Genomic DNA, 15,135 nt, shown 5'->3' with positions numbered 1-15,135 from the left:
AAAGAAGGAGGAGAGAAGAATGCTAGAATTTAGGATTTTTAATATTGAACAGTTTTAGATGTTATGGTCCTGCAGACAGTCAGTCATGGCAGTAAGTTAAGGGATGCTGAAACTGTGATGCTCATGAAATTATTTGGGTGGTTACCAAGTATGATAGAAACAAGAAGCAGGGTGGGATTTACTAATCTCCAAATCTTAAATGAAACTTTCAGAATACTGTTTCAGTGTCAAGCTGCCAGAGACACTGGACTTTATTTGGTTACTAAGGTTAAACATCAGTATTAGTTTTGGTGACTATACCATTAAAAAATAAAAACTCTAAGAAACTCAGGCAATCAATGAATCTCAGAATAAAAAGATTAACCATGTTTATACTCTTCTGTCATTAATATATACATTCAGAAAATAAATTGAATCTTAAAAACTCATGAAAGACTCACACGAGGTAACTGTAAATTTCAAAGGAGAATTAACGATTATTCCCTTGAAGCATGAAAGATATAGTGTGGAACACAGGGCAGTATTTTAATTTCTAGATAATACGTTTATAGAATAAGGCTTAAAAATATAGATCGGTTCTGGGGCCGGCCCAGTGGTGCAGCAGTTAAGCGCGCACATTCCGCTTCAGCAGCCTAGGGTTTGCCGGTTCGGATCCCGGGTACAGACATGGCAACACTTGGCAAGCCATGCTGTGGTAGGCATCCCACATATAAAGTGGAGGAAGATGGGCACGGATGTTAGCTCAGGGCCAGTCTTCCTCAGCAAGAAGAGGAGGATTGGCAGCAGATGTTAGCTCAGGGCTAATCTTCCTCAAAAAAAAAAACCCTTTAGAAATCCATGGGAAAATTAATTTTTATTTCAAAAAATAATTGCAGACCATCTGACTCCAAATTCAGATGACTGTAATAATTCAAATCTGATAGTGTTCAAATTACGTTTGTTAAGCAGCAAGGTTTAGCAAAGGTCATTTCTCATCCTCTCTCTCTCATATCTTTTACTCCCTTCATCCCTACCCTTACCACCCCCTCTAAACAAAACTCATGTCAAAACATTCTATAATTTAAAAGGGCAATTGTACATTTTTTTATTCTTTCCTAAATCTATCCTAACCAGAGTATCTCTTGTCTGTGGACATATGTATTTTCTTTTTTTCGTTTTTGTGAGGAAGATGGTCCCTGAGCTAACATCCATGCCAACCTTCCTCTACTTTGTAAATGGGACACCACCACAGCACGGCTTGATGAGCAGTGTATAGGTCCACGCCCGGGATCTGAACTTGCAAAGCCCAGGCTGCCGAAGCAGAGCATGCAAACTTAACCACTATGTCACCGGGCTGGCCCCCCCTTTTTTTTTGAACTTTGGGAAGAGAGATCATTGGGAGGTAAAAGTAAATCTAAATCCCCAGATAAGAAAATTGATGCTTTAGAGTTACTGCAACTAATGTGTTTAATGGCTTTACAGTTTACAAAACACTTTCATATTTCACTGTCACATTTCACCATAATCCGAGGTGGGAGGTAGGACAGGGAATACTATGATCACCTAGGTTGTACAGGTGACAAAACTGCAGCTCACTGAGTTAAGGGACTCCAGGGATATTTGAGGTGGATTCATCTTCTAAGGTTGATGTCATGAAGGTAACAGTGTTTAGTTTCTGTTTTTTGGGGGGTTTTTTTTGGTTTTTTGCTGAGGAAGATTGACCCTGAGCTAACACCCATTGCTAATCCTCCCACTTTTTTTGGTATGTGAGCCACTGCCACAGCATGGCCAGACGAGTGGGGTAGGTCCATGCCTGGGAACCGAACCTGGGCTGCCAAAGCAGAGTGCACCAAACTTAACCACTAGGCAACTAGGGCTTGCCCAGTAACCATGTTTTTTGACAAAATAGTCCTTCACAGCACTGTCTGGCTGGACTCAATATGACATTTTATTCTAGGAACAAGTAATACCATAAGTTAAGGTCCTTCCTCACACTTACCCTTTACAGCTGGAGTTGCAAATTCAAATGCCAGGCAGGTTAACACACAAAGTAAAACATGCCCCAAATAAAGAAATGATAAAATGATAAAAGGCAACTGACAGTAAGCCTCAGTGCCGGAGAGGCTTAGGGGAGGATGGTTGAAGAACTACAGAGACTTTTTCTTCCTAAAGACAGCTACAAATCACTTACAATGACCATTGCCTTCTATGACTGCCATGCACAGATCTGATTTTTCTAAATCTGATTTTTCAAGAAGTCTAGATTTTTATGTGAAATCTCCTGACCCATAAATGACAGAAACTGAAGAAAAAAACAAAAGAAAAAAAGAACTGAATCAAAATAATTTAGCAAGTGAGATGTGGGCCAACAGTATGAGATATCTGCGGGACTGATACTGCTTCCCCCAAAAGACAAAATACTCTTTAAACTTGAAAATACTTAGAGTTGATTTTTTTTTTTTTTTTTTTTACCCCTCTAAACTACAAGCTGTCTGGTGGTAGATCTCAAATTCTGCACAACTTCAATTTAGCCAGTTCATTATTTGGGCTGATACACTTCATAACACTTCGATGTAGTGATCGTAATACATCCCAGTAAATATATGCTTCACGTATTTTGTAAAACACGTACTACTGTACGATGATAATTACAGAAGTCAGGTGTACTTACGGAACACCACAGATTACATGTTATTTGCACATGCACACATATTCTATTTAGCCCATAATGTTGCTACGTAAAGAAAGTATTTCTTAACTTTTTCCTTCTTTCTCCACTAGATTGTTCCTAAATTCCTACACTGGAAGAACTCTAGAAAATCAAAACGGGAGACCCAACAAGGATTTTATTTAAAATGACACTCTGGCCACATGATTTCGAGGCTCGGACACCTTTAGTGCTGTGCAGTTGTTTCAGATTCTAAGGTGAGTAGAACTTCTATTTCTACTTATGCCATAATGGATCAATATCACTTGAAACACTTTTTTTGCAGGAGCAGTTTCTTCACTTCCACATCTCCCCTTTCCCAAATATACAAGGTCGTTAGAAGTTTTAAACACTAAGTTTCTCTAGAATTAAAGCGCCAAGCACAGCGCCTGACACAGAAGGCAGCTAATCGACATTTGTCGAACGTTTGAATGAACGAAAGCCTACCCAACCGCGCTGTGCTGCCTCCTGTGCGAGCAAGTTCGCTAACTTCATCCCCGCCAGAGATTCCCAGGGCAAATTTCAAACCACAGAATCGTTTATTTAACTCGTTATTTTAACATGGGGTGACTCACTGGGATAAGAAAATAAACAAATGTAGGCTGTTTCGCTTATTATGCAAAGATGACATGACACGAGTGAGCATGTCCAGCATGCCTTATTTTGACTTTTAAAAGGATTAAATTGCTTAACTAATAGCAAAAAAAAGAACCGCCGGCACAGGTAGGGCGGTCTTCGGGATGCCACATGCAAAGCGCTTCAAATCAAAGAACCTCTCCCCTCCCGATAAGGCAGAGGCGGCGGGAGAGCGGAGGCGCGCCCCGCATGCCCGTCAGAGGCGAGGGGGGCGACGGCTCGTCCACGGCGGGCTCGGGAGCATCCTCCCCCGGGAACGCCCGCTCCTCTGGCGACGCCGCTGGTCGCCGCGGGCCCGCGCCGGCCGGGAAGCTTGCGGCGGATACTCACCCGTCAGGGACACTGTTCGTCTTCACCATGGCTCCCACGACCCAAGCCACCCTGCTCTCAGGTTTCTTCCAGAACTGACGCCGGGGCACCTGTGGTCACTGGGGCACACACCCAGGCGGCGGGTGGCCAACGCCGGCGGCTCCCGCCAGGCGCGCTAGGCAGTGGCAGACTCCGGCACCTCAATTCGACCCACAAGCCCAGGCATCGAGCGAACCGACTAGCGCACATAAGTTTCCCGAAGACGCACACTCGGAACCTGGCCGGCCGAGGGGCCGCATTGCGCATGCTCCTGGACCGCCTTGACGTCAAGCCCCGAGGAGCAAGCGCACCGCTGGAGGCGGGCGGGGGTGTGGGTGCGGACGTCAGGAACGGTGCGGGGCGGTTGGTGACCTCTCGTAGCCGGCGGTAAATGGTGCGTCCTGCCTTGGCTGCCTAGACATAGCAAACGTGCACAGTCCGTCAAGGTGAATGTAGTACTGCCCGTTAAAGCCCCCCGACCCTTACCTGTCAGACACTCCAGTCTTTCTTTGGTTGGAGCCCTACTCTTAAAAAAACCAGTGGAGGGGCCCCGGTAACCAGGGCCACACCCGCACGGGCTGCTGGGACTCGTAGTCCCCAGGACTTGGCCGACCTGTCAGTCATCCTCTTTGGGAGTTGATAACCAACTCCATTTCACAGCATTCGAGAGCAATGCTTGATTTGCATCAAATCCGGGTCCATATTACTTTTCGAGTGCCTACTGTGGGCTGAACACCTTGGTAGGATTGGCGGAGGGTAGATGAGTTCATGCTTCCAGCCCTCGTCCTCACTTGAGGGTAAGTCGAAAGATGAACTTATGAGGTAGAATGTAGTGAACAAAAATTACGTGTAATCAGTGCCACTTGGGCTCATAGAAAGGCCAGAGTCAGAAGAACCTTCCTGGAAGATGTGGGGTTTGAATAAGGCCTTGAAACGTGGAATGCTCTAATAAGGGGGAAGTTGTACAAATCAAAGGACGGAGGTGGCAGGGAGTATAAAGAAGAGTAGGATCTGACTGTAGTCGAAGGTTTATGTTGGAGAGTGGGGAGCAGGGCTTAGGTGGGGAAGTGGACACGAGGGCCTTTTGGTCTCACTTTCAGAAAGGGCTTCCTCTTTGAATTTCTCTGCAATAGAGACTATAAGTATAGGCACAGAGAGACATCTCTCTGGTTTAAATAAGAGACAACATCACAGGACTTGTGTCCAGTTTCTGGACCTCAAGGCCCTTGTTGTTCTATGGATTAATGCATTTTTATAAATCCTGTAATTAACTTGTGAGTAGCAGAATTTTATTACACATATGTGTGTTAGATATAAATTTTCAAAATATGTTACAGTTTTTGAAACCTGTTTTGGCATTTATTTCTTCAATTTTTGCATACCGGAAGTCTCAAGGGAAGTGGACCCAAATCTTTCTTGACCTACGGGAGCAGGTTATGATGATTTGGGGCTTAGTCTTCAGAGCAGTGGATGATTTAGTTTTGACGCCTTTCAAGGACATATATAAATTCACAGATCAGAAAAATCCTTTGTCAGGCTACTTGTTCCTAGTTTTTTATTTTAGAAAATAAGATCAGTTAACTAAAAGATACTCATTTTCAAACTTGTCAGGTAATGGAACACCTGGAAGTCATGATGCTTTTTGTAAGATACTGTGAAATAATGCTATGTCACACTTAACTAATTGTGGAACTTTTTTGTTAAATTTCACCTTTTCCATATCCTAATTCTGGTAGAGGGTTGCTGGTGACATATTTAATAAATTTTGATTTTCACAAAATGCTATTTGCTGCCTTAATTTTATCATAACTTTGAGATTTTAATTTTTTGGCATAGTATTCCAATTCAACTTAAAGAAGTCTGGAAGAGTGTGATTTGAGAAACACTGCTATAAGGGAGCAGGGAAACACTGCTATAGGGAATTCTGTATTCATTCATATAGGATGAATCCCATCAGAAAGGATTCATCATACCATGTGCAATAGATAAACTTAGATGAAGGTAAAAGTGGATTTTGAACTGAATTGAGTTCTGCTAAGGAAGGATAGTGGGTTATACATTTGGAAAGATTTCCAGCAAGAGCTGGGGGAAAACTAAAGGAAAAACAAATTTCTAGTTAGCTCATGACTGGCAAGCCAATGTGTGTCTGCTTACTCTTTCCACTCCAACTGCACATTAGTTTGGTTACTATGTACAGTTGTTATTTAAGGAGTCTTTTGTTGTTCTATTTCTTATTAGATATTTTTAGATATCTAACATTGTTAGATACCAGAATATGCATTTTATGACCGTTTTATACACTAGAGATTTTTCTGTAATTTTATTCTGCTTACACTCCTGAAACCAAATGGCATGTGATGGAAGTAAGCAAGGTGAGTGAATGTTAAATTAACACACAACGTAAAATAGGCTTTAGGAAATTTTGTTTCAGGAATCACCATAGTGCTAAAAGCATTGTGGGATAAATTCGCAGAACCCAGGGATTTCTAAATGCTAAGCAAGGGGCAAATGTTTATGCACGTAAAATTGCCTTCCGTTTGCCGTGGATCAGAAAAGATTGAGTGAACTATTTGACTTTAATTCTCAGGCTTTGACTCTGGACCTCCAGGTCATCTGATACAAAAATAGCTAATTCTCAACTTCCTTATCTTTTAGAAAAAGCTTTAACTGCAACAATTGTAAATTAGCAATATCCTCAAAGAAAAGATTGGGTTTAACTGTTGGAGCCAGTTTTCTAACACAGAAAGTTGAATTGCTGTAAGAAGGTAAGAGTCTGAGTCATAATTTTTTATTCCTTCGACATGAGATTTTCAATAGAGTAAAGGCAATTTTCATACAGATCTTCAAGTTTATCTAATATTTCATCTATAATCATTTATTTGTCTTGTATCATTTATGGAATGAAAAATGAACTAGGGTAGAAATATCTCCAGGTCTGCAAAAAAACACCTGATTAATAATTTCGTCTACAATAAGGTTTTATTTGATAATTTATTATAATTTAACTATCTGTAGGATGTGCCACTGGTAATGTCCCTAGCTTAGCAGACAAAATTTGCAAGTGTAGGCATCAGTATTGATTTGAAGTTTGTTTTAGAAGTTCTTGCAGATGGGAAAGTAAATTCAAAATTCTCTTTTCCCAGCATCCTATTCCTGTTGTGTCTCATCTTGGTATGTTGGTAAGAAGAATCTTAAAGGTGCTGATTCTTTTAAAAAATCCTTAAATCAATCTCTTAAATACCTTTTTTTCCTGATAAAACAAAGAATTTAGCTAACTTAGACCTGATTCCCTTCCATTCCAAGTCCATTCAGTATTTTTAATCATGTTCTGGACCTCTCACCTGAATGTCCTGTAAGCATCAATAAGCAACACCTGGAACTGAACTCATTAATCCCTACATCAGCTACCTTCCTGCTTTGACAATACTCAGAGTGACCCTACTTCTCAGGTGCTCAGTCCCAAAACCTGGGAGTCTTTGATTCTCCCCTGACTTTGTCTTACACATCCATTTGCTCACCACATCCAGTGAATTCTACCTCTTAAATGAATCTTTCTCCACACTCCATTCCCACTTCCATTTTTTTGATTCGCATCTCTAGCATCTTTCATCAAACCTATTATAATGGCCTCTTAACCCACTCCCTGCCTTCCGGGAGTATTTCTATGTTTAATCACATCTTTTTTTTCTCACTAAAGTTTTACAGTTTTGCTGGGGAGGGGGATTCCCCCATATTTTAATTGAAGTTATTCCTAGGTATTTTGGAACTTTTTTGTATTGCTATTATGAAAGTGATCTTTCGCTATTGTGTTAGAATAGAGAGAAACTATTACCTTTGACATATATTCTCTTGTGTTCTGCCACTTAACGACTTTCTAATTATGTCCAAACTTTTTTGATTGAAAGTTTTGAGTTTTCTATGTAGAAAGGCCTATCCTCTACAAAAAATAAAAATGCTGTCTTCTCCTTTAGTTATACTTCTGACTTCTTTTACATGTCTTACTACATTCACCAGAATTTCTGTTAAATACTAAAAGTGATCAACTACTAAATACTAAAGTTGACAATGTATTTCTTTGTTTAGTTTTTAGTTAAATTAAAAAATTTAAATAGCATACTGTTATCTCAATATCACAATAGTTGTTTTCTTTCAGTAATATATCATTCTTAAGAATATTTTTTATTTATTTAGAAAGTGGAAATGAAAGAATCGTCATGAAAAAGATCTCAAAGAGAAAAGAAGATATTAAAAAAAAAGTAAAGTACTAATGGAGTTTATAAGGATTTTGATTATACTAAATAGTCTAATATAATGTAGGATAATCCTGAAAAATGCTATAATTTGGTTCTTTATACAAATCATACAGTTCATATGTTGAAAAAATAACAATAAGAGAGCTTAGGGATGAATTATACTCTGGTCTGTCAGTTATATAGTAAAGAGCATTAGAGGTGAGTTATTTATGTATTTCCTTATTTATTTATTTGGTTTTGTAAAGTTAATTTTTATTGAGTTAATGATAGGTTACAATCTTGTGAAATTTCAGTTGTACATTATTGTTTGTCCATTGTGTTGTAGGTGCACCCCTTCACCCTTTGTGCCCACCCCCACCCCCCCTTTCCCCTGGTAGCCACTAATCTGTTCTCTTTCTCCACATGTTTAACTTCCACCTATGAGTGGATTCATACAGAGATTGTCCTTCTCTATGTGGCTTATTTCACTTAACATAATTCCCTAAAGGTCCATCCATGTTGTTGTGAATGGGACGATTTTATTCTTTTTTTATGGCTGAGTAGTATTCCATTGTATATATATACATTTCTTCTTTATCCAATCATCAGTTGATGGGCACTTAGGTTGCTTCCACATCTTGGCTATTGTAAATAATGCTGCAATGAACATTGGGGTGCATGGGACTTTTGGAATTGCTGACTTCAAGCTCTTTGGATAGATACCCAGTAGTGGGATGGCTGGGTCACATGGTATTCCTATTTTTAGTTTTTGAGAAATCTCCATACTGTTTTCCACGGTGGCTGCACCAGTTTGCATTCCCACCAGCAGTGGATGAGGGTTCCTTTTTCTCCACAACCTCTCCAACATTTGTTACTTTTTGTTTTGGTTATTTTTGTCATTCTAACGGGTGTAAGGTGATATCTTAGTGTAGTTTTGATTTGCATTTCCCTGATGATCAGCGATGATGAGCATCTTTTCATGTGCCTATTGGCCATCCGTATATCTTCTTTGGAGAAATGTCTGTTCATGTCCCCTGCCCACTTTTTGATCGGGTTGTTTGATTTTTTGTTGTTGGGTTGTGTGAGTTCTTTATATAGTATGGAGATTAACCCTTTGTCAGATATATGACTTGCAAATATTTTTTCCCAATTGGTGGGTTGTTTTTTGGTTTCAATCCTATTTTCCTTTGCCTTCAAGAAACTCTTTAGCCTGATGAAGTCCCATTTGTTTATTCTTTCTAATATTTCCCTTGTCTGAGAAGACATGGTACCCGAAAAGATCCTTGAAATATTGATGTCAAAGAATGTACTGCCTATATTTTCTTCTAGAAGGCTTATGGTTTCAGGTCTTACCTTTAGGCCTTCGATCCATTTTGAATGGTCAATTTTCATTCTTTTACATGTGGCTTTCCAGTTTTCCCAGCACCATTTGTTGAAAAGGCTTTTTTTCTCCATTGTAGGCCCTCAGCTCCTTTGTCTAAGATTAGCTGTCCATAGATGTGTGGTTTTATTTCTGGGCTTTCAATTCTGTTCCATTGATCTGTGCAGCTGTTTTTGTACCAGTACCATGCTGTTTTGATTAGTATAGCTTTGTAGTATGTTTTGAAGTCAGGGATTGTGATGCCTCCAGCTTTGTTCTTTTTTCTCAGGATTGCTTTAGCAATTCGGGGTCTTTTGTTGCCCCATATGAATTTTAGGATTCTTTGTTCTATTTCTGTAAAGAATGTCGTTGGGATTCTGATTGGGATTGCATTGAATCTGTAGATTTCTTTAGGTAGTATGGACATTTTAACATTTAATGTTTATTAATGTTTATTTAATGTTTATTCTTCCAATCTATGTCTTTCCATCTCTTTATGTCATCATCCATTTCTTTCAGAAAAGCCTTGTAGTTTTCATTGTATACGTCTTTCACTTCCTTAGTTAAATTCACCCTGAGGTATTTTATTCTTTTTGTTGCAATTTGAATTGTATTGTGTTCTTGAGTTATTTTTCTGTTAGTTCGTTATTAGAGTATAGAAATGCTACTGATTTATGTATGTTGATTTTATACCCTGCAACTTTGCTGTAGTTGTTGATTATTTCTAATAGTTTTCCAATGGATTCTTTGGGGTTTTCTATATATAAGATCATGGCATCTGCAAACAGCGAGAGTTTCACTTCTTCCCTCCCTATTTGGATTCCTTTTATTCCTTTTTCTTGCCTAATTGCTCTGGCTAAAACCTCCAGTACTATGTTGAATAAGAGTGGTGATAGAGGGCATGCTTGTTTTGTTCCTGTTTTCAGGGGGATGGCGCTCAGATTTTGCCCATTGAGTATGATGTTGGCTGTGGGTTTGTCGTATATGGCCTTTATTATGTTGAGGTACTTTCCTTCTATCCCCATTTTATAGAGAGTTTTTTTTTTTATCATAAATGGCTGTTGGATCTTGTCAAATGCTTTCGCTGCATCTATTGAGATGATCATGTGGTGTTTTTATTCCTCAGTTTGTTGATGTGGTGTATCACGTTGATTGATTTGTGGATGTTGAACCATCCCTGTGTCCCTAGTATGAATCCCACTTGACCATGATGTATGATCTTTTTAATGAATTCCTGAATTTGGGTTGCCAAAATTTTGTTGAGAATTTTTGCATCTATGTTCATCAGTGATATTGGCCTGTAGTTCTCCTTTTTCATGCTGTCCTTGTCAGACTTTGGTATCAGTGTGATGTTGGCCTCGTAGAATGTGTTAGGAAGTGTTCCATCTTCCCTAATTTTTTGGAATAGCTTGAAAAGGATAGGCATTAAATCCTCTCTGAAAGTTTGGTAGAATTCCCCAGGAAAGCCATCTGGTCCTGGGGTTTTATTCTTTGGGATGCTTTTGATGGTTGTTTCAATCTCTTTCCTTGTGATTGGTCTGTTCAGATTGTCTGCTTCTTCTTGACTTAGCTTTGGGAGATGGTAAGAGTCTAAGAATTTATCCATTTCCTCTAGGTTATCCATTTTGTTGGCATATGGTTTTTCGTAGTATTCTCTTATAATCCGTTGTATTTCTGCAGAGTCTGTTGTTATTTCTCCTCTTTCATTTCTCATTTTGTTTATTTGAGCTTTCTCTCTTTTTTTCTTTGTAAGTCTGGCTAGGGGTTTGTCAATTTTATTTATCTTCTCAACGAACCAGCTGTTTGTTTCATTGATCCTTTCTACTGCCTTTTTTGTTTCAATAGCATTTATTTCTGCTCTGATTTTTATTATTTCTCTCCTGCTGACTTTGGGCTTTGTTTGTTCTTCTTTTTCTAATTCACTTAGGTGTAGTTTGAGATTGCTTATTTGGATTTTTCTTGTTTCTTAAGGTGTGCCTGTATTGGGATGAATTTCCCTCTTAATCCAGCTTTTGCTGTATCCCATGTGAGTTGGTATGGCATGTTATCATTTTAATTTGTCTCCAGATATTTTTTGATTTCTTCTTTAATTTCTTCAATGATCCATTGCTTGTTCAATAGCATATTGTTTAGTCTCCACATCTTTGTCTCTTTCTCAGCTTTTATTGTAATGAATTTCTAGCTTTATAGCATTATGATCAGAGAGGATGCTTGTTATTATTTCAATTTTTTTAAGTTTATAGAGGCTTGCCTTGTTTCCCAACATATGGTCTATGCTTGAGAATGTTCCATGCGCAGTTGAGAAGAATGTGTATTCTGCTGTTTTGGGATGGAGTGTTCTATATATGTCTATTAAGTCCAACTGTTTTAGCTTTTCATTTAATTCCACTGTTTCCTTGTCAATTTTCTGTCTGGATGATCTGTCCATTGATGTGAGTGGGGCATTGAGGTCCCCTACTATTATTGTGTTATTTTGATATCTTCTTTTAGGTTTGTTGATAGTTGCTTTATGAACTTTGGTGCTTTTGTGTTGGGTGCATAGATATTTATAAGCGTTATTTCTTCTTGATGTAGTGTCCCTTTGATCATTATATATTGACCCTCTATGTCTCTCTTTACCTGCCTTATTTTGAAATCTACTTTGTTGGATATAAGTATTGCAATGCCTGCTTTCTTTTGTTTGCTATTAGCTTGGAGTATTGTCTTCCACCCCTTCACTCTGAGCCTGTGTCTATCCTTGGAGCTGAGGTGTGTTTCCTGGAGGCAACAAATTGTTGGATCTTGGTCTTTAATCCATCTTGCCACTCTTTGTCTTTTTATTGGAGAGTTCAATCCGTTTACATTGAGGGTGATTATTGATGCATGAGGGCTTAATGCTGTCATTCTGTCACTCGTTTTTCGGTTTTCCTGCATTTCCTTTGCTTCTCGTCCTGTGTGTTTTGATCTACCTATTGACTTCTGCAGTTTCTTATGCTGGGTTTATTAGCTTTTTCCTTATTTATGTTTTGTGTCTCTGTTCTGTTTTTCAGTTTAGTGGCTACCCTGAAGTTTGTATTCAGAATCTCGTGCATAACATAGTCCATTTTCTGGTGGCCTCTTATTTCCTTAGTCTAAACTGATTCAGTCCCTTTCCTCCTCCCCTCCTAAGTTATTATTTTCATCTCCTATTCCAACTCGTGTTGTGAGTTTGTTGTTAAAGTGATAAGATTGTCTTTGTTTTTGGTGTTTTCCTTACCTTTATCCTAATGGTATAGTTGAATATTTGCTATCCTATTCTGATTATATTTGTCTCTTTACTCTATGTTTTGTGACCCCTTTCTCCCTTTTTTTCTTTTTTCAGGTTTGAGGGCCTTCTTGAGGGTTTCTTGTAGGGTGGATCTCAGGGCTACGAAGTCACTTAGCTTTTGTTTGTCTGGGAAAGATTTAATTTCTCCCTCATATCTGAAGGATATGTTTGCTGGATAGAATATGCTTGGCTGAAGATTTTTATCTTTTAAAGTTTTGAATATGTCGTTCCAATCTCTCCTAGCTTGTAAGATTTCTGAGAGAAATCTGCTGAAAGTGTGATAGGGGTTCCTTTGTAGGTTATTTTGTTCTGCCTTGCTGCCCTGAATATTGTTTCTTTGTCATTCATTTTTGCCAGTTTTACTACTATATGCCTTGCGGTAGGTCTGTTTACATTGACAGATCTAGGAGAGCTGAAAGCTTCCTCCACACACATTTCTCTCTCATTCCCTAGACTGGGAAGATCTCTGCTATTATTTCTTTGAGCACGCTTTCTGCTCCATTCTCCTTTTCTTCGCCTTCAGGTATACCTATAATTCTTATGTTGCATTTCCTCATTGTGTCAGCTGTTTCTCAGAGATTTTCCTCATTTCTTTTTAGTCCTCTCTCTCTTCCTCTGTCTGCTGCCATTCAACCTATCTATCTTCGATTATGCTAATTTGCTTCTCTGTGGTGTCCACACGGGCATTCAGGGAATCCATATTCTGTTTTATCTGATCCATTATATTTTTCATCTCTAGTATTTCTGGTTGATTTTTCTTTATAGTTTCAGTCTCTTTGGTGAAGTAACTCCAGAACTCATTGACTTGTTTCTCTATATTTTCCTTTACCTCATTGAGTTTTTTGATGACAACTATTCTGAATTCATTGTCATTTAGTTTACTTATTTCCAAGTCCTCAGGACATGTTTCTGTGTTTTTATTGTTTTCCTTCTGGTCTGGAGTTTTTATGAATTGTTTGATGCTAGAACAGTTTTTCCACATAGTGATATTATTCGGTTGCAGCTATAGCCTGTCGCCACTAGATGGGGGTCGAGAGACGCATATTCTGAGCCCTCCGCCTTCAGCCAAGATGGCGCGGCACAGCGCGGGTTGGGGGGAGCATGTTTTCTTTTGCGCGCAGTCTCCTGTTTCCGATCAGCTCTCCCTATCTGGTCTCCTGGGGTCTTGGCTTGATGAGGTCACCCCATGTGAAAGCTTTCACCCCATTAGAGCGCCTCCCTCTAGGCTGAAAAGGCCCTGGGGAATCCTGGGTGATCCTGCAGATGTGCGACCCCTCCCCCATTCCTTCCCTCATGGAGCCTCCAGGCACAGCAATCCCAGTCTTTAGGGGAGGGGGCGAAGTTCTCTCTTACCCCATTCCAGCTCCTCTGAGGGGGGCTCCAGCCTCTTTGTCCTCTGTCGTTTGGCTGCTGTGAGTCTCCGAGGATTCCTGTGCTGTTAGAATATTTTTTGTTGGAATAAAGTTGCTCCTTTTTGTTGTATGTTGGAGGGGACAGAGTCCCAGGTAAGCTCACTCTGCCATGATGCTGACATCACTCTTATTTATTTCTTTACTTAAATATTAATTTATTTATCTGTTCTCTCAGCTAGCCAGCAATTCATTCCCTGCTTTACTCAAAAAAACAGTTTTTCCTTTTTTAATCAGTGAGTGAAACATATATAGGACCAGTATGTTAGAGTAACTCCAATTAAGATTCATATTATGGGGCTTGCCCAGTGACATAGTGATTGGGTTCACATGCTCTGCTTTGGCAGCCTGGGTTTTGATGGTTTGGATCCTGGGCACGGACCTACACACCACTTATCAAGCCATGCTGTGGCAGTGTCCTGATACAAAATAGAGGAAGATTGGCACAGATATTAGCTCAGAGACAATCTTCCACTAGCAAAAAGAGGAAGATTTGCAACAGATGTTAGCTCCGAGACAATCTTCTTCACTAAAAAAATAAAATAAAAAAGATTCATATTTTATCCCCGCCTTCTAGATGGGGATGAGAAGTTATGAAAAAGTATCCAGAATCCTGGGAATGCTGAGTGGGATTATTGCAAATTAAAGGGAGATCTCATAAATCACTTGCCAGTGTTGATGTTCCTCACACCCTCGAGGGTTGCTGTGCCTTGGTCAAAAGTAGAATTCGATATTTTTATGTTGAGGAAAGTACTGAAGGTTTAATAATAACAGAACATCTTAGTTCTTGTTGACCTTATTCAATAGTTCTTAAGTATGGTACAGGGACCACTGGTGGATTTTGAAGTTCTTTTAGAAAGTCTTTAGACTAGGCTCTTATTGTGGTAATGTCTTTACTGTGATTATGTCAATACTCTGCTTTGGCTTTAAACATGAATCCATGTTTTTGCTGTGGTTGGAAAACCGATGTGTCTCTGCTTACTCTTTCCACTCAAACTGCACATTAGTTTGATTACTATGTACAATTGTTATTTAAGGAGTCTTTTGTTCTTCTATTTCTTAAACTTAAAATGAAAAACAAACTCATAATCCATATCTTTCTAAAAAAGGATTTAACATTGCTGGTGTGATTTAATTTTAGAATATTGAAATTTAAAAAACTGTAAAACAAGTAAATG

General features: G+C 39.1%; 1 protein-coding gene across 13 annotated transcripts in view; it reads left to right on the top strand.

The window, feature by feature from the left end:
- The first annotated feature begins 3,927 nt into the window (after positions 1–3,927).
- The window catches only part of CC2D2B (coiled-coil and C2 domain containing 2B), a 103,057-nt gene continuing 91,849 nt past the window's right edge, over positions 3,928–15,135 (top strand). For 4 of the 13 annotated variants that reach the window (XM_070560635.1, XM_070560655.1, XM_070560628.1 and 1 more), the window contains exons 1-3: positions 3,928–4,467; positions 6,326–6,435; positions 7,862–7,926. In XM_070560635.1, coding sequence (XP_070416736.1) covers positions 7,885–7,926 — 42 coding nt within the window. In that variant the 5' untranslated portion in view covers positions 3,928–4,467; positions 6,326–6,435; positions 7,862–7,884. Of the gene's footprint in view, positions 4,468–6,325; positions 6,436–6,813; positions 6,842–7,861; positions 7,927–15,135 lie in introns of all 13 variants that reach the window. The other 9 variants (XM_070560604.1, XM_070560607.1, XM_070560618.1 and 6 more) reach the window with 9 other exon arrangements.

The sequence above is a fragment of the Equus przewalskii genome, chromosome 1 (assembly GCF_037783145.1).
Source record: "Equus przewalskii isolate Varuska chromosome 1, EquPr2, whole genome shotgun sequence".
NCBI classification, from domain to species: domain Eukaryota; kingdom Metazoa; phylum Chordata; class Mammalia; order Perissodactyla; family Equidae; genus Equus; species Equus przewalskii.
Note: the sequence above shows the minus strand (reverse complement) of the source record. Positions and strands in the feature narration are given on the sequence as shown.